Consider the following 26,374-nt stretch of genomic DNA (forward strand, 5'->3'; position numbering starts at 1 on the left):
ATTTATTTATATCACTACTTAATGTAATGATAGTACTACTACTACTAATATTATTAAAACATTATTTTTAAGGAATATTTACCAGAATTTGTTTACCAGAAAAATGTAAATACACAACAGTATTTCTGCAAATGGGAAGTAAATAAAATATATTGTACCTTTTTTAAACTTTTAATAAATTGCTGATGATTTCATGATTTCAATGATTTCAATTAATTAGAAATGTTTTTGTTTAACATTAAAGTTCAGAAAAAAAATGAAACCGAATTTAAGATTTCATAGGACCCTAAGAAATGAAATTAAAGGCATTTTAGTTTAGCATTAATGCTTTTAAGCGCACTTCAAACTTTAATCATATTACTCACATTTCTACAATTACATATAAAGATGTACTTAATGTCTTTAGCTAATTCAGGGTTTCTGCAGATATGAACAAGTGAAATTTAAGACTTTTTAAGACCTTTTTAATACCACCTTATATGAAATTTAAGACCTAAACCTGTAATGGAAATAGATATTATATTACATGCATATGTGATATTTAATGTGTTTAATGTAAAAAGTAAACAAAATTTCATGGCTGTCATAAATTAAATTTATTACTACGATATACAGTGAACTTTCCATATCAGCAGATACTATTCCACACAAAATATCCCCATAAAAGTACCACTAGAAATATCTGATTTAAAAAAAAAAAATCTGAAGCGATTTTTTTTTTTTTTACTTTTGAAATGTATGCGTACCTTTGAAATTTATTTTATGAATTTATCAATAAATTCTAAATGGCTGTTAGCAGTGAGATAACACAATTTACACTGCAAAATTAAAAGTGAGATTAATGTTTTAAATACATTTATTGATTTATAAATATATATATTATAAATGTTATATAAATACTGCGATTCTGTCTGAAGACGCAGAAACTTCCACAGAGGGAGAAAAAAATCTACAGTTGTTAGCAACTGGCCTTAGCCAAGCCCTATATTCAGTTTTTCCAAGCCCAGTTTCGCTAAACTTGCACTTCCTCATAGCTAAAAAGTTAAATCCATTTGACTTCTGCGGTACAATCCGAGAGAGACTCGCGCCAATAACAGAAAGCTGATTGGCTATTGCATGCTGGTCTCATTTGTAGTTTAAATTCAGCAAATTATATTTGGAATAGTGAAATAAAGAACTACAACACCACGGAAACAACAGAAAGAGAATTTAAATGAGCATTAGAGGTAGCGTTACATGGACATCGGAAAAATAAGACCTGTGTAAAATTATTTAAGACCTAGAACAGCGAATTTAAGACTTTTTAAGGCCTAAAATTTTGATTTTTAAATTTTAGACTTTTTAAGACTTTTTAAGACCCCGCGGAAACCCTGTAATTGCATGTAATACAAATTTAAGATTGCAACTGACATGCAAATACGTGAAAACATTCCATCCATATATTATTTTAAAGTATACTATACTTATATCTGTAATAAGAAAAAGTAGCATGTTTCTTTTTGCAAGGGAAGGCTGATTTGAAACATCTTGCATTGTTTGTTCTCGAATTAATTGATTGCTAAAAGTAAAAAAAAACTGAAAGAAGGTCATACTGTTGTGTTTTGGTGATTAAACCAAATGTTCTAAATGCGTTAAAATGATTTTGTGTTTAAACTGAAAATACTATCAAAGCAAAAACAGAAACATTTGTCTGTAGATCAACAGATTCCAGGCATTTTTAACATCTTCATTTCCTTTCCAGTGAGATTTCCAATCATTAAAAGGGTCAGGGTGAGTTTAGCCAGTTAAAAAAAAACATAGAACACCTTCGTAACATCTTCGACCGCCCCAGATCTGATATCTAGAGGACAGTTACAAATGAAAATGGCACGTCTACAGAGAACGGTCCATCATTTAGTCCAGATGCTCAGCGGTCCTGACTAAGACGATGACCCTCCATTGATCAGATAAGAGGAAATTAAACTACGAGTTATTAGTTTTTCTTCCTTTTTTAACCGTGATGTGTGTGGATTTAGTCAAAAGGCAGTGTCTACTAAAAATGCAACCTATACTCCCTGAATTTTGTTATCTAATGCATTTTAAGTGGGGTCACTACATGGACATAGTCACTGGAAAATGCAGGTACTGCACAGGAAATGTTAAAGTCCACAAGCCAAATATTACTCAGAAAGCCCCTTCATTGGTCAAATCAGGAGAATAGCTTGTAAATGAGCTAATAGAAGTCAAATATCCTAACAAGAAACAACACTTATGTACAAACATTATAATTCTTGCCATGTGTGTGAACACAAACAACACGCTTTCTGCCAGAGAGTCACTCCCTGCACAAGTTGCTTGAATTGTATGATGAACTGCACAGTTACATTATAAAAGCAATGTGTAAAAAACAGCAAACAAGATAATAATAAAAAAAGGCTTTGTGTCAAAATGACTCAATCTCTGACACACCACATCTCCTATTGATTAGTCAACATCCTCATATGTGACCCTGGACCACAAAACCAGTCTTAAGTCGCTGGGGTATATTTGTAGCAATAGCCAAAAATACATTGTATGGGTCAAAATTATCGATTTTTCTTTTATGCCAAAAATCATTAGGAAATTAAGTAAAGTTCATGTTCCATAAAGATTTTTTGTAAAATTCCTACTGTAAACCTATCAAAATGTAATTTTTGATTAGTAATATGCATTGTTAAGAACCTAATTTGGACAACTTTATACTTTTTTTATTTTTTTAAAGGTGATTTTCTCAGGATTTAGATTTTTTTGCACCCTCAGATTCCAGATTTTCAAATAGATGTATCTCGGACAAATATTGTCCTATCCTAACAAACCATACATCAATAGAAAGCTTATTTACTGAGCTTTCATATTATACATACTCAGTTTTGCAAAATTTTACCTTATGACTGGTTTTGTGGTCCAGGGTCACATATTAGAATGCTTTGTAAAGGATTAGAAGACTGGAATAATGATGTTTGCCTGGGTCTCAGGATATAGTTTATATACCCTTATGTACAGGGGAGTGGCTTGGCATGCAAATACCACTCGCCAATGTTCATTGGCCTTTTTAATAAGGCTCAGAGATGATTGGTCTCTCAGGCGAGTTCCCATATGTGACCCTGGACCACAAAACCAGTCACAAGGTTAAATTTGACAAAACTGAGATGTATACATATAAGCTTTCTATTGATGTATGGTTTGTTAGGATAGGACAATATTTGACTGAGATACATCTATTTGAAATCTGGAATCTGAGGATGCAAAAAAATCAAAAAGACTGAGAAAATCACCTTTAAAGTTGTCCAAATTAGGTTCTTAGCAATGCATATTACAAATCAAAAATTACATTTTGATATGTTTACAGTAGGAATTTTACAAAAAATCTTCATGGAACATGAACTTTACTTAATTTCTTAATGATTTTTGGCATAAAAGAAAAATCTAAAATTTTGACCCATACAATGTATTTTTGGCTATTGCTACAAATATACCCCAGCGACTTAAGACTGGTTTTGTGGTCCAGGGTCACATATGTAACGTCTCCGTTCCCTCCTTCAGGGAACGAGGGTTACCTTCGTAACCTAGACGTTTTAACTCCATAATTCAGAAAATACTATATAAACTATATTTTTTTTTACAGTTTTTTGGGGAATAAAATATATAAAATCAAGCAAATTATATATGAACAAATCCCTCTATAAAAACCTTCAGAATATAGACAGGAATAAAAATGTCAAGTGTGGTGTGTGTAAGTGCTACTGAAGTGGAGATTTATGGCTCAGTGTAGGAGAAAAAACTCATTTTGAGAAAACAGCCTTTAAAAATATGTATTGCAATTGAAATCTATTGACACAAATAGATAAAGTGCTATAAAAGAAACACTTAACAGTGTCTTTTGGGTGTTTTCTTTCCACTAGTCTGAAAAAACACTTGAAAAAACAAAAAGCCCAAAATCTCAAACTTGACAGGTGCAAGAGGCTTCATTAAAAAACATCATTATTGCAAGTGTTTGACCACGTCTCTCCTGTAGAAAAGACAACAGTAATCCAGCTTTGCTGACAGTCCAAGCAGGACGCAAAAGAAGGTCAAGCCACCATGTTGACTTCTTTTGAGATGATCACGCTGAAGGATGTTTAGTATTACAACTGCGGTAAACGAGTATAATGTGGGGATTGCAGTTGGTGATCCTGAAATTCACATGACACCCTGGGAACTGGCACAAATCTCATTTCACAGGGCAGTTTACTTTGAGTAAATGTGGGAATTACGCAGTTAGAACGTAATGAAACTGACTAACAGCAGTGCTAGGACTGAGTGCTGCCCATTGTAGGAATTTAATTATATATTGTTTATCAGTTGTGGGCGGTACTAAATTAACCAACACTCTGAATATTTCCTGTTCCGTATGTCGTGACTCATAAGCGTGACAGTGTTAACACATATTTGTAATGGTGTCCTCATTCGAACCTTAATAACAAAAATACTGGTACAGATGGGAAGTTTGGAAATCATTTCTTTTGAACTGTCCATTTCTGTGAATCAAACTATGATTCAGTGGTTCATCATCAATCAAAAATCTGGAAATGTATGTACAGTAAATTGTATTAAATTTACTGTTCAAAAGTCTATGATCAAGGCTGCATTTATTGGATCAATACATACAGTAAAAATATTGTGAAATATTATTACCATTTAAAATACATTCACTGCAAAAAATGCTTTTCTTACTTTTATTTTCCAGCCAAAATATCTGCAATTTCATAAATCAAGAAGGATTTTCTAGATGAATAAAATGTTTTTTCTTCAAAAAATTAAGTGTGTTATTGCTTGAAACAAGCTAAATAATCTGCCAATGGGGTAAGCAAAATATTCTTGTTTTTTGTTTTAAATAATTCTTCTTACCCCATTGGCAGATTATTTTGCTTGTTCTAAGCAAAAACTCACTTAATTTTGGCTTGTTTTTTCTGAAAACAAGAAAATAATTTACTCATCCAGAAAATCCTTCTTGATTTAAATTTTTTTAGATATTTTGGCTGGAAAAAAGACAAAAAGTTTCAAAGTAAAAAAAAGCATTTTTGTTTTTTTCCTTTGAATATGTTTTAAAATGCAATTTATTCCTGTGATGGCAAAGCTACATTTTTCATAAATCTTGAAAACAACTGAGCTGCCCAATATTTTTGAGGAAACTGACTGATTTTTTTAAGACTCTTTGATGAATAGTAAGTTCAAAAGAAAATAATTTATCCGAAACAAATATTTTGTAACACTGTAAGTTTCTGTTCGGCCACTTTTGAAAGTATTCATTTCTTTTTTTTTTAAAACTCTTACCAACCAAAAACTGTTTAAAAGGAGAAGTTCACTTCCAGAACAAAATTTACAGATAATGTACTTATGTCATCCAAGATGTTCATGTCTTGTTTTTTGAAGAAAACATTTCAGGATTTTCCTCCATATAGTGGACTTCTATGGTGCCCCGTGTTTGAACTTCCAAAATGCAGTTTAAATGCAGCTTCAAAGGGCTCTAAACGATCCCAGCCGAGGAAGAAGGGTCTTATCTAGCGAAATTACCATTTTATCATCAGAAGTACCACTACCAACCCAGTGTTTGCAAAGTGAACATGCAAAGAAGATCAAACACCTTTAACAAAAAAGGTAAAACAGTGATGTAAGACGATTTTGAAGTCAGAAAATTAGATGGGAGTTTTTCGATATACCCTAACTGTATTGAAACTATATTGAAAAAATAAAAAAACATCGTTATTTTGTATTTGGGAGCATTTGAAGTTGCATTTAGATTGCATTTTGAGAGTTCAAACTCAGCGCACCATAGAAGTCCACTATATGGAGAAAAATCCTCAATGTTTACCTCAAAAAACATAATTTCTTTACGACTGAAGAAAGAAAGGCATGAACATCTTGAATGACAAGGGGGTAAATTATCTGTATTTTTTTGTTCTGGAAGTGAACTAATTTAACGGTAGTGTGTTTGTAGGTAAATATCGATGTTCACTGCATATTCACTACTCAAAACCCAAGATCCACTGACAGCAAGTACACACCCATGACATAAAGCCAATTGCATTCATCAAAAAAGGGAATCAGAACTTTCCACATCTAGAACTGGCAGACCACACTACATGTACAGAAGCTACAAAAACAAGGACGAGCTAAAACGATCCAGGGATGCTTTTCATGTTATTTCACCCACATTTCAGAGCTGAACTGGATGACTGCTCGCTAACAAAGTTCTGTGGATCGTAAAGCAAACAGATCAAAGCTGAGATCACTCACCTTTCTGCTTGTGATAAGACAGCTCCTGATTGGTCAACCTTAACCAGCGTTTCTTGAAGTTCTTCTTTCCTATTCGCTTTCTGCCCTGGGCCCGCTTATGAACCTCTCTGTTAAAAATCACATGCACACATCTGTTAGACTTATATAAATACAATGTGCAGTGAACTCTAGTTATTTGAGCTAATCAATTCATCAGCTGTGGCATCTTTCACTCACCCTTCCTTCAGCACAAATGAGTCCTCCACTCCACTGGACTCCTTATTTACATTAGAGGAGATCTCATCTAAGAACTGATGGGAAGAGATGACAGAAGAGCAATTATGTGTAAAGATGAAGCCAAGTTTAAGACACATAGGGCCAGATTTACTAACAGTCTTTTGGTGTTAAAATAGTAAGGTTTGACGCAGTGTTGATGACGAAATCATTTCGTTGACGCCACTTTTTTTTCATGACGATAACGAGACGATGACGAGATAAAAATGGCTCGTTGTCGTTGATGACTAAAACATGACGAGACGTGTGTGAGTTTTCGTTGACGAGACGAGAATAGACGAAAATGTTAGTGGGTGGTCCGTCAGACGTTTAAAATGCAGGACATTTCTGCTTATTGTGCATGCCAATCAAAACCTAAAACGTATCTGCCGCTATGGCAAGCCGTTTTAGCATTAAATACTCTTTGCCATACTAGTATGGCAAGCCGTTTTAGCATCCCATCCTTGTTTGTCTTTTATGTTTTAAACCATTCCTTCATTATTGTAATTATTGGTGAAAATAGTCGATCCGGAAGCTCACATTGTGTTGAACTATAGATCTGCTATTTTCAGAACTTACAAGTGACACTACCCAACAGCAAAATACTTACTGACCTACATTAATTTGTTAAAAGACTACTTTTTCCCCTTTTTTGACTAAAACTAGACTAAAACCTTTTTGACTTTTCGTCGACTAAAATTTGACTAAAACTAATAAGCATTTTAGTCCAAAAGACTAAGACTAAGACTAAATCTAAGATGGTTGTCAATAACAACACTGGTTTGACGGGGGCTGATATTATTTTCCTCTAAACCACTAGATAGCAGAAAAACGTGCCATAGCTCTTTCCAAAACATCCGCTTTTTAAGATACACGTGCAATTTTGGCTGATGCTTGACTCGATCTAAGTCGATTCTGTGCCTTCTCGACCTAAATATTTGATGTTTTAAAAATGTAGATTTAAGTAGCAAATGAGAATCGCTAAAATAATTAAATATGTATTGAGACAAAGGTCTTCTTAATGATTTTCAGTTTTGTTTAAGATAATTAAAACAGCAGTTTATAAATAACGAAAGAATATGTAAAAGTATGGTATTTGGAGTAAAAGCACCCCTGCTGTTGGGGCTAAAAGACACAATATTAACATGATAATTAATAGAAGGCTGACTTATCTATTTGTTGACATGACTTTGTTAGATTCAGATGGTAAATATTGTATATTATGTTGGGTGTCCATTTTAAAGATAATCACCATGTTTAGAATAAAACCTTATTTGCTATTAATCTTATCAGATAATCAAATATCATTTGTTGTTACTACTATATTAAAATCTAAATCTATATTCAATTACTATAGGACCTTCTTTAATGCTTTCAGCAGCTTTACATTTCAAAATGATTTAGTTTCTGTATTTTAAAATGATTTATATTAATATTTTAATGGCAGTATATTTATTGAATAAAAAAAAAAAAAAAAGCAGAAAATAGTCCAAACTTTGCTGAAGTGATTGTGTTGAACAAGTATTAACTCAAAAACATTATTTTAGCTGAAGTATTTGTATCAATACTGTGTGCCTTTTACCCCGTGTGTGGGCAGCTCATACATTTATACGATTTTTAAACTAAATAAACGACTTTTATGATTTATTTTCACACAAAACCTGTTGCTCTATAAATGAAATAAATTTTCAGTGAAAAGCACTTTTTTTTCTTTCTTTTTTTTACCCTACTGTCAGGATTTACTAAAGATGCACTGTGTAGAATTATGCATTTGTAGGAGTTTCTCTTTCAGATGCAACATTTAAGGCAAGAGAGTATTAAAATGAATCATGCAAAGCGATTTATTAATATTTGTGCCATTATTTAACACCCAAAAAAAGCATGTCTTAAAGCAGGTGCTAATTTGTTCTGCTCTTGGTAGATTGCGCTGATCTTTATGGAAATGATCTGTCTGCGTCTGTGTTCTTTAATGTGTGCATTGTCAGTAAATCACACACCGAATTTTACCCTCCCATCAGCACTTTTATGAAATTGCATTCTAACGCTAATTAGTAAATCTGGCCCAAAATGTACATAATACATGCACACTGAAAGCTGTTTATGCTCGTATGCCAAGTTCTTAGACATTTAGTACCTTTATATTTAAGGCGAGACACTGCAGGTGAATAGGGTAAAAATAACTAATAGTTATGACCTTACTTACCCAATTGATTGCATTGATAATTGCAAACACTTTTTGTATTACAAGTTTTCTAAAATGTTACGTTTAATTATGCAAATGAGGCATTATTTAATGAAATATTAGCTAATTTGCATACATTTCTAGTACAAAAATCAAAACACACTGGATGAAGTCAGTTTCAAAATTCTTGTTTAATTTTTTTGACATATTAGAGTCAAAAGTTTGTAAAAACACTATATATATTATTTTTTTTTACCATTTTATAAAATGTTATATAAAATCCAGCAAATTATATATAAACAAATCCCTCTGTAAAAACCTTCAGGATATAGACAGGAATAAAAATGTCAAGTTTGGTGTGTGTAAGTGCTACTAAAGTGGAGATTTATGGCTCAGTGTAGGAGAAAAAACTCATTTTGAGAAAACGGCCTTTAAAAATATGGATTGTAATTGAAATCCATCAACACAAATAGATAAAGTGCTATAAAAGAAACACTTAACAGTGTCTTTTTGATGTTTTTTTTTCCACTAGTCTGAAAAAACCACTATGTAAAACAAAAAGCCCATAATCTCAAACTTGACAGGTGCATGAAAAAACAGTGTTTTTGCCTGAAGTGTCTCCCCTTAAGCAATCTGCACTTAATTTAGTTTTTTCCCCTGGAAACAAGACTAAAAATCTTATGTCATTTGTTTATTTAGTAAATGCATCTTAATTGAAGATTTTTTTTTTTTATTTTGGTTAAAAACAAGACAAAAATACTAAGTAAGATAAACCTTTTTTGTAGTGTGTGATGTATTTAAAAAAGTGGAAAGAGGAAAACAATTACAAATAGCAGTTGCAAGCTTCACCGTAAGTGTTTTTATGCTTTATATGTGTATTGATAACATCTGTTTTGATTGGATATTTGCCACTTTTCTAGGAAAAAAACAACCTAGCAAGCATGTTTTTGCATGAGAGTTTCTACGTTTTATACGTGTATTGATAATGAATTTGGCGATATTTTTAAATATTTGTGATTCATTTGTAAAAAAAATAGCTTACAAAAGTTGTCCACTTTTCCAACAAGCAAGATTTATCTACAGTGTTTTAACATGACAACATCAGTTTTAATTGGGATTTGGCAGTATTTTGAAGATTGAGCTAATTTTTAATTGCCTTTTTAATTCTTAATTTTGAACTGTTCCTGAAGTGGAGATTTATGGCTCAGTGTAGGAGAAAAAAAACTCCAAAATCTTAAACTTGCAGTGGCTACCCTTAAAAAATATATAGAAACTGTATCAACCCCAAAAAATGGTTAGTTAGAAATACTTACCTTTTTAACTTTTTCTATACATTCATCTTCTTGGAATAACTTGAAGAAATCGTACATATAGGTTTCTTTAAAGCTAGACTGGAAAAAACAAAACCAAAAAAAAAAAGTCAGAACAGAAACAAGACCAGGAATTTAAAACACGTAAACATACTCTGTTTTGTCTCAACTTCAAAAGTTGGTTTTCCAGCCTGCCGTATGACTAATAGCTGACGTACCAGTTTGTTCTTGGAAAGGCTGCCCCAGCTGCCCAGAGACTGGATGGTTTTAGAGATAAGAGTAAGCGTGCGGGAAATTTCAGGGTCCTGAGAGAGAAAGAAAGTACAACTCATTTTTAATTCAAAGCACTTGCTTTCATTTACTCGTAATTACTTCATGCTCTTATAAATAACACGTATTGCTGTCTGAAAGCATTCTCAGAACAAACTGTAGAGTCTCAATGGGTCTTTCCTGGCAGAAATAAATGAGTCACATGCTTAGAAAAGGAAGTAAATCATGTTTGTTACAGCTAGGTAGTTTCTTTCAGTTGTGGTGTGATGTGGCTGTTTTTGTTGCACACTCACAGGATGATGGGATCTCAGCTGGAACGTGTGTGGAGAGAGAACAGCCACCGCAAAGAACCTCAGAAATATGAAACTACTGACCGCTGAGTACTGCACATGAGGATCCGCTGTGGTGAGACACACACACACAGACATTATTAGTCACCACTGAGTATCTGGCTCCTCCTAGTGGTCATTCAACACGGTCCTTCGGGTATGCACGCAGAGACATAGCTGGACTAAATAGACGAGTGTAAAAGTGCATCTGCGTGCATCTGTGTGCATCTGTGTGCATGTGCCGCCTCACCTGGAAAGCGTTTGGAGGCGAGCTGTCGGAGTGATCTGAAGACGTCACACATGAGGGGAGGACAGCTGGAGCTGGACTGTGTTATAGATGTAAAAACCTTCTGCACATAACCCTGAAGATTCTCCTAAGCACACAAACATATGTACATGAGATATAGAAGAATACTTTGCTTTAAAGAGGATACATTCGTTTCTGATTTCACAATCATGATCATTTATTACATCTAACATCTAAAATTAAAGCTGCATGAGCCAGAGTCTATAATCTGGAGTCTGAGTCAAGTCTGAAGTCTTTGTTGCGATTCTTTAGTCATTTAAATGTCATTTAAGGGCAGACACTGCAGGCAAAAACGCTGTTTTTTCATGCATCTGTCAAGTTTGAGATTTTGGGATTTTTAAAAAAAATTTTATAAAGCTAATTATATATGAACAAATCCCTCTGGAAAAACCTTCAGGATATAGACAGGAATAAAAATGTAAAGTGTGGTGTGTGTAAGTGCTACTGAAGTGGAGATTTATGACTCAGTGTAGGAGAAAAAACTCATTTTGAGAAAACGGCCTTTAAAAATATGCATTGTAATTGAAATCTATTGATACAAACAGATAAAGTGCTATAAAAGAAATACCTAACAGTGTTTTTTGGATGTTTTATTTCCACAAGTCTGAAAAAACACTTTATGAAACACCAAAAAGCCCAAATCTCAAACTTGACAGGTGCATTACAGTTTTTCTCAATTGCTTAAACACATTTCTTGAAATTATGCCTCTTATTTGCGAAACTCTAAACACAAATCCACAACTCCTAACTCAATTCCCCAAACTTCTTATATTGAGGTCAAAATGAAGCTCTCCACTCAAAACAACACAATCTTGCTGAAAAACCAAACTTTGCTCTCAGACATGACACACAAATCCTCAAAAACACACACACTACAACACAGTTTTACACACTGATGAGATAAATTCAAAACAATACAACCAAAACAATCCAAATAAAAAACTTTTCACATGATGAAAACAACAAATATATGCCTTTGCAAGTGTTTTATTCCTTAATTTAATGTACTGTAGAGTACAGTACAAAACAGCAAACAACAACAAAATATAATTTTTCTGCCCAGAATCCTGTCTTTGGTCTGGGACAGGCCAAAGAACCTCTTCAGCATCACAGGCTAAATTAGCCCTGGCCAGGCAGCAGGGGTCAAATCCTCTTGCATGCCTGATCCAACCCTGGCACTCATCAACTAAAATATAGGAGACTGCTTGTCTTCTTGTCCTTGCTCTTCCTCTGTCTCTTCCACGTTGTCGTCATCGTCCTCCTTCTTCTCCTCCTCTTCCTCTTTCACCTCCTACTCTTCCTCTTCAAAATTACACATTACTGTATGTGGGATACTGATTGAAAAAGACTGGATAGGATTCACAGTTACACTTGTACTGTACTAGTGGTATGAGAAAAAAAATAAAAATGCATTACAGTGTCATTGTGAAACAGCAAAGAAAAATAAATATGGGCACAAAGGTAAAAATAAAAATTAGAAAGTCTACTGTCAGATTTTGTAACTCCTGCGTTGTCCTCTGTCTATATACAGTATGCTTTCCAATTGAAGGTTCAAGAGATGTACCTTTGAGCTATTTCAGAGAACTGCTTTATCATTGGTTGATATACATTATCTTCATTAGTGAAAGTCAAGATTCACTTGAATAAATTCATGGCAAATTTATCTAATCAGTTGTATGAATGTACCAAAGCAATCACAACTTGATCAGAAGAATGAGAAGCTTTTTATGATGTGCACAAGAGACTAGATGATGTGGATGTTGAACAAGTAGTTTTGACAATTTCATTTCTGATCTGAGAAATGCACCAAAGTGACTGAGAAAAACTGTAAGCTGACTTTGGCTTCTTTTAGGTTCTGATTTGGGTGTGCTAAATTTTGACTCCTAGTGTTTCCACTTGGATAATTGTGTGCTAATTGAGCTCAAACTTCACAGATTGAGTGAACAATGTTGAATGCTTGTGCTTTCTAAATGACCACATGGTGTAAGCACTGAGAAATGTAGGGATTTGTGTGTAGAGTTTTGCAGTAACAGTTCACCAAATATAACTCATGTGTCAAAGCAGGGAATAGTGTTTATTGTTTAGGGAAATGGGTGTGCTTTTTCAAAAATGGCGTTATAGTTTTGAAATTTTAGTTCAAAAGACTGGTTATAGTGTTTTAGCAATTGAGAAAAACTGTAAAATAAGCATTCACAAGTCTATAATCTGGAGTCCAAGTCAAGTCTAAAGTCTTTGTTGCTGGAGTCTGAGTCAAGTCTTTGGTCTTTTAATGTCATTTAAGGAGAGACACTGCAGGCAAAAACACTATTTTTTCATGCACCTGTCAAGTTTGAGATTTCTGGCTTTTTGGTGTTTCATAAAGTGTTTTTTTCAGACTTGTGGAAAGAAAACACACAAAAGACACTGTTAAGTGTTTCTTTTATAGCACTTTATCTATTTGTGTCAATAGATTTCAATTGCAATGCATTTTTTTAAAGGCAGTTTTCTCAAAATGAGTTTTTCCTCCTACACTGAGCCATAAATCTCCACTTCAGTAGCACTTACACACACCACACTTTAATGTCTATATTCTGAAGGTTTTTACAGAGGGATTTGTTCATATATAATTTGCTTGATTTTATACGTTTTATTCCCCCCAAAATGATACGAAATACATTGTTTTTTTTTGTGACAATATGACATACCCCAAATCCCCTCTGTAAAAACATTTGACTCTAATATGTCAAAAAAATAAACAAGAATTTTGAAACTGACTTCATCCAGTGTTTAGATCTTTGTACTGGAAATGTATGCAAATTAGTGCATATTTCATTAAATAATGCCTCATTTGCATATTTAAACCTAATATTTAAAAAGCTTGTAATACAAAAAATGTTTGCAACTATCAATGTGATGAATCAACTGGGTAAGTAAGGTCATAACTATTAGTTATTTTTTTTACCCTATTCACCTGCAGTGTCTTGCCTTAATTTCCATCAACTGGTGTATACAGCCAAATAATCCAAAAAAACCTCACCTTGTTGACCTCCACATTATCGCCTTCTTTCAGTTTGACAGGATCGATCTCACAGGTTTTATTTGATTCAAAGATCTATATAAGCAGAAAGAAAACAATAAACCATTTAATACAGTGTAGGTCTGAGTTAAGAGTGAACTGAAGAAGCCTTGTGTGTCTCACCTCATTGAGAACAGGTTTGAGAGTGACGGTCAAATAACTTTTGCCCACAATCTTCATCATGTCGTCTATGCAGCGGGTGGCCAGAGAATTCCCTCTGAATATGGTGTTGGCCTCTCTGCACAGAGAGATTTTCAGAGGTATTTCAGAGAACAGATAAAGAAACTGTGTGTTTCTAACCTAGACCAACTTTAGGGCTTTTCACACTGGGCTTAACACTGTTCTGAACACTGCTTTTAACTCTGGGTTTCACACAAACGTAATTTAGAGTCACAGAAACACCGCACAAATGACTGTAGAAACAGTCATTTCAGCTTTTGAGGGGAAAATGCAACATTTTGACTGAAAGCATGTCATTTAGAGTGAAAAAGAGAGCAAAGAGACTAAATATAATGTGCACAATGCTCTTAAAAATAAAGGTGCTTCACGATGCCATAGAAGAACCTTTTTTGTCTAAATGGTTTCATTAAGAATCTTTAACATCTGATGAACTTTTCTGTTTCACAAAAGGTTTGTTGTGGTGAAAGAAGGTTCTTCAGATTATCAAAAGGTAAGAAAGAGATGGTTCTTTAAAGAACCTTTGACTGAATGGTTCTTTGTCTAAATGTTTAGACACCAAGCGTAACTATTTCAAGTGTGAAAAGCCCTTTTGGGGGAAAAATTGCTGACAAAACAAAACGGTAACACTTTAGTTAAGGGACCAATTCTCATTACTAACTAGTTTCTTATTTTCATGCATATTACTAGCATAGTGACTGTGTATTAATACTTTTAAAGCACATACACTGTAAAAAATGCTTTTCTTAATGAGATTTTTTGTTTAGTTTCCAGTCAAAATATCTACAAAAAATTCTTAAATCAAGAAAGATTTTCTAGATGAGTAAAAAATATTGTCTTGTTTTCAGAAAAACAAGTCAAAATTAAGTGTGTTTTTGCTTTAAACAAGCAAAAGAATCTTGTTTTTTGTGTGTTTTGACCCCATTGTTTCAAGCAAAAACACACTTAATTTTGACTTGTTTTTTCTGAAAATAAGACAATTTTTTCTTTTACTCGTCTAGGAAATCCTTCTTGATTTAAGAATTTTTAGATATTTTGGCTGGAAACAAGACAAAAATCTAATCAGTGTATTAAAGCCTTATTCTGCCAGACCATATTTTCCCCCTACCCCATACCTAAACTAGCTTACTAACTGTTAAAGGAGTAGTTGACTACCAGAACAAAAATGTACCCTTTTGTCATACAAGATGTTCATATCTTTCTTTCTTCAGCCAATAAGAAATTATGTTTCTTGAGAAAAACATTCAGGATTTCTCTTCATATAATGGTCTGCAATGGTGCCCCCGAGTTTGAACTTCCAAAATGCAGTTTAAATGCAGCTTCAAATGACTCTAAACGATCCCAGCCGAGGAAGAAGGGTCTTATCTAGCGAAACAATTGGTCATTTTTTAAACAAACTGACAATTATATACTTTTTAACCTCAAACGCTTGTCTTTTCTATGTCCGCGTAAACTCTGTTTTTTCCAGTTGAAGAAAGTAAGGGTGTGTCAAAAATTATTATTTTTTTTTTCCCCGATTTCAAAATCATCCTACATCGCTGCAGAAGTACCAACCCAGTGTTTACAAAGTAAACATACAAAGAAGATCAAACGCCCTTTACAAAAAAAATAAATAAATAAAAAAACAGCGATGTAGCTGTTTAAGCTGCATTTAAACTGCATTTTGGAAGTTCAAACTCGGAGGCACCATTTAAGTCCATTATATGGAGATAAATCCTGAAATGTTTTCTTCACGACTGAAGAAAGACAGACATGAACATCTTGGATGACAAGGGGGTGAATACATTATCTGTACATTGAGTAGTTCACTTCCAGAACAAAAATTTACAGATAATTTACTCAACCCCTTGTCATCCAAGATGTTCATAGAACAAGAAATTATGTTTCTTTTCTTTCTTTTTTTACATTTATTTTTGGCATTTTTTTGCCTTTATTGTGATAGGACAGATCAGAAGTGACAGGAAGCAAAGTGGGAGAGAGATGGGGGGCGGGATCGGGAAAGGTCCTCGAGTCATGATTCGAACACGGGACGCCTGGAGCCCAACGGCGCTGTATGTCGGCGCGCTGCCCATAAGGCTATCAGCGCTGACAAAATGATGTTTCTTGAGGAAAACATTTCAAGATTTCTCTCCATATAATGAATATGTATGGTGCCCCCAAGTTTGAACTTCCAAAATACAGTTTAAATGCAGCTTCAAAGGGCTCTAAACGATCCCAGCCGAGGATCGGCTTATCTAGAAAAACGAACAGTAATTTTCGAAACAAACTGACTTTATATACTTTTTAACCTCAAACGCTTGTCTTTTCTATGGCCGCGTGAACACAGTTTTTTCTGGGGCAATACAGTAAGGGTATGTCGAAAAACTCTCATCTCGTTTTTTTCCCCAACTTTAAAATCATTCTACATCGCTGCAGAAGTACCGACCCAGTGTTGACAAAGTTAACATCAAAACGCTCTTTACAAAAAAAGGGTAAAACAGCATTGTAGGACGATTTTGAAGTTGAAGAAGAAAACGAGACGGGAGTTTTTCGACATCCCCCAACTGTATTGACCCAGGATCGCACAGACTACGCCTGCGAATCACATTAACAAGACAAGATGACCATTTGAGGTTAAAAAGTATATAAATTGATTTGTAACCAATCATTTCTGGGATTGTTTAGAGCCCTTTGAAGCTGCATTAAAACTGCATTTTAGAAGTTCAAACTTGGGGGCACCACTGAAGTCCATTATATGGAGAGAAATCCTGAAATGTTTTCTTTACGACTGAAGAAAGAAAGACATGAACATCTTGGATGACAAGGGGGTGAGTCCATTATCTGTACATTTTTGTTCTGGAACTGAACTAATCCTTTAATGAGCGGCAAATTAGGAGTTTATTTAGGAGAAGTTATTTACAGGGTTTCTGCAGGATTTTCAAATCTTATTTAATGCCTTTGAATGCCCTTTTTAATGCCATTTCTAACATTTTTAATGCCACCCGCAACCAATAACTAACACGCCTGTGTATGAATGCGGATATATTATAATGCATTTTTTTCATGCAGTCTTACAATGAGGCAACAATGAACAAATATTACTCTGCCGAACATAATTAGAAATTGATCAGCGTTATTTGCCGATTTCTAAATTCCTAATATCATCAAGAATATCTTAGAGGCTAAAACTGGCTGCTTTAAAAAACCTGTGTCACACATTTTTTGGACCAGCCAGAAGCAATTACCAAACTAGTTCCATGTTTATCATACTTTGCGACAGTGAATCAAAGTTATTAATTATACAGGCTATATTCAAGATAAATTGGTAATATTTGTTTCTTCAACACGATCTAAAGTTTTAATGCCAGTATAAAACAATTTAATTCTTTTTAATGCCATTTAAGGCCTTTAATTCAATTTAATGACTTTTAATGCTTTTTAATGCCCCGCGGAAACCCTGATTTAGTTAGTTTAAGTATAGTTAATAGTGAGAATAAGACCTTTAAATAAAGCGTGACCAACAAAACAAAATTACAAAACAAAAACTATGCATATTAACAAAGAAAAAACGTAATAAAAATCACAAACGAAATAAAACAAAAACTATGTATCTGTTTGTGTGTGAATGTGACACTGAACTGTGTATTCTCCAGCTCCAGAGCAGCAACAGAGGTGAGAAAGGGCAGCAGTCTGTTGTGATGGAGCAGCAGTCTGACCACAGGAAGCAGTGCTTCATACCCCAAACTCTCTCTGCAAATATCTCCCAGAACATGAGCCGCTGATGCTGAGATCGGCTAAAGACACACACAAACGCACACAAAAAACGAAAATATGTTATGCTAATTGAGCATGGCTGACAGTCTTAAAGAGACAGTTTGCCCAAAAATGCAAACCATGTCATCATTTACTCCTCAACCTGTATGAATTTCTTTCTTCTACTGAACACAAAAGAAGATATTTTGGAGAATGTGGACAACAAAACAGTTTGAAACAACTTCAAAGTGAGTAAATGATGACAGGGTGAACTTTGCCTTTAAGCCTTGTGTCAAAGTGCACAAAGTCTTCCAGATAAAAAGAGGACACTATTGTACCTTGACGTCCGGGGATTTGAGCATTAGGTTGCGGAGGGCCGTGTAGCAGCCAGAGGGCAGGACGTTGTCCTCTGTGTATGTTACCTTCAGACGTAAAGAACCCAGATCATCTGGCTTCGACTTTGTACCGTTTCCTTTCGGTTGCAGCAAGTACCTATGAAGCACAAAAAAAGCACAAGGTTTTGCCTTTTTAATGAGCAGTGTCACACAGTTTCATCATTTAATATGCTGTGCTGTTGGATTACACCACGTATACGAAACTTTAATATAAAACACACAATACAAAATGAAGCATCATTGTGACTACGAAGACAACTATGATTATGAAGCCCTTTTTTTATTTAGTCATTAAGTTTCTGTCAGTTTCCATGAATCAGTTCAAAGTATTTCTGGAAACACTGTATCAGAAAATTCTGGTTGGATGTTGCGCCATCAGTCAGTGTTCACAAAATTATTTGTCATATAGAAAAATGTTTTAGTTGTATATATGTGGTTTAAATCCTGCTACATATATGGGTCAAAGATGTAAAAGGGTTTAAGCATAAAAACAAACAAATGCAATACTGCTTTAAATTGTTGTTGTTTTTCCAAAAAAAAACATTAAAAAGTTTTCTGTTTTATTTCATTGCATTTTTGTTTTCGTTTTTTCTAAGCAAAAAAAAAAAAATCATATATTTTTCCCTAATTTACAGAAAATACTGACTAAAATGTCATTCAGTGTCAATCTTGTCAGGCATACTTACAACAAAAATCAATTTAAGACATTAAAAGATGAATTACTTTCACCCCAAATACTAATAATTTGTAATTCTACGTAGGTTTTGCTCATATGTCAGTAAGAATTTTTAACTCATTTAAAACACCATCAAATTTAATATGCTCCCTAATTTATTTATATATTTTATTATGCGCAAGTCAGAATAAACATGTTGTTTGAATTTTTACATAAATATTATATGAATATGTTAAACTCAGTGACAATGTAACATTAATTCAACCAAATTTTGACATTTTATTCTCCAAAAACCTTAAAAGTAGACACTTTGCTTACATTTAATGTGCTTTCTATGCACATAAAATCACTTTTGTAAGTTTTGTAAAACATAGACATCTTCACTACATATATATATAGAGAGAGAGAGAGAGAGCAAGGCTTTATTTTTGGGGATCTTTGATAAATAGAAAGTTCAAAAGAATATAATTAATTTGAGATAAAAATATTTCGCAACATCACAAATGTCTTTATAGTCACTTTTGACCAATTGATTGCATCCTTGCTGAAAAGGATCTTTTTTCTTTTATTTTTAAAAAGTTGTATTACCCCAAACATTTGAATGATCACTGTTTCTACCAAAAATAGCTTTCAGCATTTCTTGAGCAGCAAATCAGCATATTAGAATGATTTCTGAAGTATCATGTGACACTAAAGACTAAAGTAATGATGCTTTGATCACAGGAATAAATTAGATTTTAACAGATTCATAAAACAATTTAAAAAAAAAAAAGTACAAATTGTAATAATATTTCACATTATGATTGTTTTTGCTATATTTTGTTATTAAATAAACACAGCCTTGGTGAGCATAAAAGAGTTATTTTTTTCCCCAGTTATTGATTAAAAGCTCTCCTGTCCCCATGTTGAGAAAAATCAGCAGTAAGACGTTACTTTAGTTCTAGAATAAACGTGAACATGCATTAATTCATCAATACAGTAAAACCCTAAAATGCAACTATATGATGCAAACCTGCAATAATTAAACATGTTAAGTACTACAAATATCCTTTATGTGTTTAATGCCATTTTATTAACCAGTGTCTTTGCTTCTGACCTTTAATGATCCAATGCAACCATACTAAGAAGCAACTTATTGCTGAGGAGTGTCAAACGTTCGTCTTCTGCTGTCTGAGATTTATTAAATAGCAAAAAGTGTTAAAAAGCTGGACATTTTTAAATTCTAATTTGTGTTGGCTCTGTTGCCCAGTGCTAATTTAAAACCACAAGATTTTCCTGCCGGCATTTTTCATTCTTTCTATATGCGTGTCCGACACGTACCGCGTATAATTTTATCCTTTGTGTCATTTGCATTGCTCAAACTACAAAGCACAGGAATTAGTGTGGCAAGATTGCATTTAAGAGTGTCAGCGTCTGTGTGTGAGTATGTGAGCTTGTTTTATGCTAGGTTCATGCAAAAGCTCACCCACGCAGTAGACTCACTGCCCTCATTCAAAACATGCAGATCAGTATCAACAAGTTCCCTCTCAGTCTACACACACACACACACACACAAATGCACGCACATACGATGTTTACACAACACTACCGGCAGGACGCTGTGATCCACAGTCTGAGGACACAAGGGAAGCGGGCAACGGAAGCAATCCGCCCCAAAACACACACACACCTACACACACCCACAGTCTGTCGAACGCTTCTCCACAAAAACATCAGATACGAGACACGACTGCAGCTGCAATCATGGAAGCGGCGGACATTGCAAATCTCACAATGCGTGGCCTTGAGTAAAGGCCTGTAGAGTCAGTAATGCTGAAGCATGTTCTTTTCAGCTCTGACGTCAGAGAGGTGGTGCTCTCACGCCTGATTGGGCAGATAAGAGCAGTGCAGAGCTGGGATTGGCTGTTATCTCCCTTCCTCATCTGTTCATCAGTATACCTCACTCAGACTGTGTATGACACTTTAAGTGAAAAACTGGTCACACTTCACAATAAGGTTCTATTTGCTAACATTATAATGACAATGAAAAACACTTCTAAAGCACGTATTCATCTTTATTAATGGTAATACTAGCAATTACTAATACATTATTAAAATCAAATGATTTTATATGAACCGGCCTGAATATACTTTACTTTTTATGTACTTCTCAGAAATGTGTTTTATAAACTTCTCAGAAATATACTTAAAATGACATTTAAGTATACTTGACTTAGACTTAGTCGAAGTATATTTGAGCTCTACTTGTGCTCTGAGAATCTGTGTTTTCATTGTTATACGCTAGGGGTGCTATAAACATCTTCTGGACAGAATTTCCAAAACACAAGTGATGAAGAAACCGAAACAACAGATGCTTCCACATGTAATCTAACACAATCATCAGACATAAAACAGCATCAACACCATAGATATGGAAAACTGTGTAACGTTATGAAATAAAATGTCGACCCATGAAGAGGTAATAATGACTGTCAAGCTTTGGGGTATTGATCGATGTTTTGATTATAATAGTCTTTTTTTTTAGCTTTTTTGTTCAAAATGTTGTTATTTATTATTTATTTATAAAACTTACCCGCATTTAAGTGTTTATAAACAAAGAATGCATGAAGCTAGAATTAAATGTTTTTGTTTACAAGCAGATACCTTTGATGTTTTATATGTTCAGATATTCATTTAACAAAAATAGGGACATAGTAGTATACTTAAAGTATGATGTAAAGTTCACTAAAGAAAACGTACGAGTATACTTGCAGTATAAAACTACTAAACTAGTAGTTTACTGATGCTATACTTCAAAGTGTACTAAAAATGCATAAAAAAGTATTTAATTAGTAAACTGTCAGTATACCTATAAGTTCACTTTTAGTATACTTGCAGTACAAACTGAAAACATAGATGTAAACTAGTTGTGTACTCAACGTTTACTACTGTTATACTTAAAAGTATACTTTTATATATTAGAAAGTGGGCCAATTTAGTCCCAGTGAGTATTGAAGGAGTATACTACTAGTACACTGATTTTTGTATACATACTACATAAAATATTTAAAAAATTACTTAAGTATACTTAATAAAATAAACTTGAGGGGGAATTAAATACTACAGCAAAACAAACATAATTTCTACATGAAAAAGTTCAAGCCAATAATTAAAAAAAAATAAAAAGTAAATTTTATATATGACCAGTGTTGGGGGTAATGCATTACAAGGCAAGTTACACAATCAGGTTACTTTTTTCAAGTAACTAGTAAAGCAACACATTACGTTTTAATTTACAGGAAAATATCAGAGTTACTTTTCCAAATAAGTAAAAAGTTACTTTTTCCCCCCAGTTATTAATTGAAAGCTCTCCTGTCCCCATGTTGAGAGAAATTGTGAGTAAGATGTTACTTTAGTTCAAAAATAAATGTAAACATGCATTAATTCATCTCACTCACTAAAAAAACAGATTTAGTATTTCTCCAAATAAATAAAAACATCTGGAATTATGATGCAATAATTAAATATGTTAATTAATCCCAAAGTATCCCATTTTATTAACCGATGTCTTTGCTTCTGACCTTTAATGATCCAATTCATCCATACTAATAAGCAAAAAGTACTTAAAATAAAACTACCGTTTTTTTTTTCTTATTTTATTTTGTTGGACTTTCTTCTTCTGCGGTCTACGTTACAGACATAAATGTATTTTTCCTTCATCGTGAGGTGTGAAAAGGCTTTTACATTTGCCAAAAACAGAAACAAACAAGCAGACACTGCCCAGATTTAAAAAGTAACGCAAAAGTAACGTAACGCATTACTTTCCATAAAAAGTAACTAAAATAATTAGTTACTTTTTAGGGAGTAACTCAATATTGTAATGCATTACTTTTAAAAGTAACTTTCTCCAACACTGTATAGACTCAATTCATGTTAGTAGAAATTAAAGTGTAAATATCCTATACTCAACTTTTCTGATACTAGTGTTTCCATCATGCATTGGAACATGAGTAATTAAGAGGGTTGATTTTTTTTTGCAGTTTTACAGCTGTGTTTTACACTGTTTATCATTGCTTTGGTTAGGTTGTTAGGTTTAGTAAATTGCAATGTTGTTACATCTGGAGTTCATTTTCTACTTAAAATGACACATTCATACTCAAAAACAATCCACAGAATGTTACCGACATTGTGAACTGTGTACCAAGTATTGAAGTCTGTGTGTTCGAGTGAGTTTGATATTATGATATGATATCTACATGATATCTACATTAATTCAGTGCTATACTGAGTAAAATCAAAGCTTTGACTAAGTAAAAATTACTAAAATTTTACTGGCAAAGTTTAAAGTTACTTATTTTCTTTGTTAAATTTACTTAACTTAGCTATGCAGATTTTACCCTTACTTAGGCAAGCAGTCTAAGTTTTACCCTTACCAAAAAGAACTATACTTCAAGTTTATTTTATTAAGTATACTTAAGTAAAGGTCAAGTATATTTTAAGTATACTTCATGTAGTAAGTATAAAAAAATATCAGTGTACTAGCAGTATACTTTTAAGTGTACTGTTTCAATACTCCTTGGGACTAAATTGGCCGACTTTCTAGTATATAAAAGTATAATTTAAGTATAACAGTAGTAAACTTTGAGTAGTTTTCAATTTGTACTGCAAGTATACTAAAAGTGAACTTCTAGGTATACTGATAGTTTACTAATTAAATACTTTTTTATGCATTTTTAGTACACTTTGAAGTACAGTCTCAGTAAACTACTAGTTTAGTAGTTTTATATTACAAAAATACTCTAGCTATACTCAAGCTAAAAATTCTAGCTTCATGCATTCTTTGTTTATAAACACTTTTTATTTAGTATTTGTCAACTAAATTAACACTGCTGTATTAAAATTAAGGATTTTTAGGGTCTTTTGGGGTACACATTTTTTTTCTTTTTTTTTCATTCTTTTTTTAGTAAGCTTACTGTTTTTTTTTTTAAATAAATTAATAACCTTGACAAAAAATTACCTTCAAATTTCTTTCAATTATAAGCACTGATTAAAAAGGTTTATGTAGTTGCATAATTTTGTTACCGACAAATTGAATATTCAATATATTGGCCAGTCCCATTTCTACAGTAAGTATATCAGTTCTTACCATGCTCTGTGGACATGGTCATTTCTCAGGATTTTCACAGATACCCGTGTCTCTCCGAGGAACACGTCCTGTGCCAAGTTACCATTATTCCACAGCTCCACCCTGCATAGGAGAGCACAAGAGAGTACGCATTAGCTAAATGTTCATTTCCGAACACACAAACAAAAACTTTGTTTCAATGAACTCAACACACGATTGAACTTCTCCCATTTTCAGTCAAACTGAATCTGAAAATCAGCACGCAGAGCACAGACGCAATCGCATCAAAGTGGGTTAGTCAGTTTTTGTCTCCACTATCGAATGAAGCTTTATCTCACATCAAACATGCACACAAATAAATTGCCTTTGAGTGGAAAATAAAAACCAACAACAAACCAAAACCATGCATAAACACACACACACACACACACACACACACACACATTAGTGTCATGATCTAATGTGCCGTCTGGTGGTTTCACCTCTTCTTACTCTTACCTGTCAGCTTCTGCAGAGGGCTATATGGGACAATTCAGAGTGGCACATTACGCGTCAAATCAGATCAAAGCCACATTCATCAAAACATTTGTGACATAACAAAGAGCCATCCAATCAAATTAGCACTCACCCCTTATTGCCATAATCATCCACAAACAGTCAGTATGAGCAGTTATATATATGGCAAGCTGTTTTAGCCTAAAATATACTAAGCGTTTCTCATCGTAAATGCATTTTAACAAGTAACAATTCAATTAGAGAGCTCTATAATCCAATTCCTACTAGTTATAATTATAGTTAGAGAGCACTGTAATTCAATTCTTAATAGTAACAATTCCAATTAGAGAGCTCTACAAATACAATTTTACTAGTCATATGTCTCCATTGACTTCCATTCATTTTTAATTACAGAACTCTACAACTAAATTTTTACTATAATTCCAATAAGAGAGCTGTCTAATTCAGTTTTTATTAGAAATAATTCCATTTACAGAGCTCTCTAATTCAATTGTTACTAGTAAGAACTGAATTAGAGAGCTCTTTAATTCAATTACAGAGTTCTGCAATTAAACATATCTTTAATGTGTTTTTTACTAGTAATAATTCAATTGTAGAGCTCTGTAATTAAAAAATGAATGGAAGTCAATGGCGACATATGACTAGACATATGACTAGTAAAAATTAATTTGTAGAGCTCTGTAATTCAATTCTTAATAGTAACAATTCCAATTAGAGAGCTCTACAAATACATTTTTACTAGTCATATGTCTCCATTGACTTCCATTCATTTTTAATTACAGAGCTCTACAACGGAATTTTTACTAGTAAGAATTTCAATTAGAGAGCTCTACAATTAAATTCTTAGTAGTAACAATTCCAAGTAGAGAGCTCTCTAAATCAATTTTTACTAGTAATAATTCTAATTCGAGAGCTCTCTAATTCAGTTTTTACTAGAAAGAATTCCATTTACAGAGCTCTCCAATTCAATTGTTACTAGTAAGAACTGAATTAGAGAGCTCTTTAATTCAATTACAGAGTTCTGCAATTAAACATATCTTTAATGTGTTTTTTTACTAGTAAAAATTTATTTGTAGAGCTCTCTAATTGGCATTGTTAGTAGTAAAAATTGAATTATAGAGCTCTCTAATTGAATTGTTACTAGTAAAAATGCCATTACGACGAGTAATGTTTACTATATTTTAGATGTTTTAGGCTAAAACAGCTTGCCATATAAATGCTGTTTAGACAAAACAATAACAAAATCAAAAGTCTGGATCTAGTGAAAGGAAGCAGAAGATCAGAGAAAAGAGAAGAGAAGAGAAGAGAAGAGAAGAGAAGAGAAGAGAAGAGAAGAGAAGAGAAGAGAAGAGAAGAGAAGAGAAGAGAAGAGAAGAGAAGAGAAGAGAAGAGAAGAGAAGAGAAGAGAATTATGGCAAGCCATTTTAGCCTAAAATATACTAAGCGTTACTCGTCGTAATTGCATTTTTACTAGTAACAATTCAATAAGAGAGCTCTATAATCCAATTCCTATTAGTAACAATGCTAATTAGAGAGCTCTTTAAATCATTTTACTAGTTACAATTACAATTACAGAACTCTACAACAGAATTTTTACTAGTAACAATTCCAATAAGAGAGCTCTCTAATTCAGTTTTTACTAGTAACATTTACATTTAGAGAGCTCTTTAATTCAATTACAGAGCTCTGCAATTAAACATATCTTTAATGTGATTTTTTACTAATAAAAATTTTATTGTAGAGCTCTGTAATTGCATTTTTACTAGTAATAATTA

At 33.3% G+C, this 26,374-nt stretch overlaps 1 protein-coding gene across 1 annotated transcript in view; it reads right to left on the bottom strand.

Moving 5' to 3' along the window:
* LOC141346171 (ras GTPase-activating protein 2-like) overlaps positions 1-26,374 on the bottom strand; it is a 66,175-nt gene that overhangs the window by 22,010 nt on the left and 17,791 nt on the right. Inside the window, exons 8-18 of the mRNA XM_073851083.1 lie at positions 24,105-24,206; positions 18,247-18,400; positions 17,795-17,949; positions 14,123-14,237; positions 13,961-14,035; positions 10,888-11,011; positions 10,602-10,708; positions 10,257-10,343; positions 10,042-10,119; positions 6,511-6,584; positions 6,295-6,401 (exon numbers count right to left, since the gene is read on the bottom strand). Coding sequence (XP_073707184.1) covers positions 6,295-6,401; positions 6,511-6,584; positions 10,042-10,119; positions 10,257-10,343; positions 10,602-10,708; positions 10,888-11,011; positions 13,961-14,035; positions 14,123-14,237; positions 17,795-17,949; positions 18,247-18,400; positions 24,105-24,206 — 1,178 coding nt within the window. The remainder of the gene's footprint in view (positions 1-6,294; positions 6,402-6,510; positions 6,585-10,041; positions 10,120-10,256; positions 10,344-10,601; positions 10,709-10,887; positions 11,012-13,960; positions 14,036-14,122; positions 14,238-17,794; positions 17,950-18,246; positions 18,401-24,104; positions 24,207-26,374) is intronic.

Source organism: Garra rufa, chromosome 11 (genome assembly GCF_049309525.1).
Source record: "Garra rufa chromosome 11, GarRuf1.0, whole genome shotgun sequence".
In the NCBI taxonomy this organism is placed as follows: Eukaryota; Metazoa; Chordata; class Actinopteri; order Cypriniformes; family Cyprinidae; genus Garra; species Garra rufa.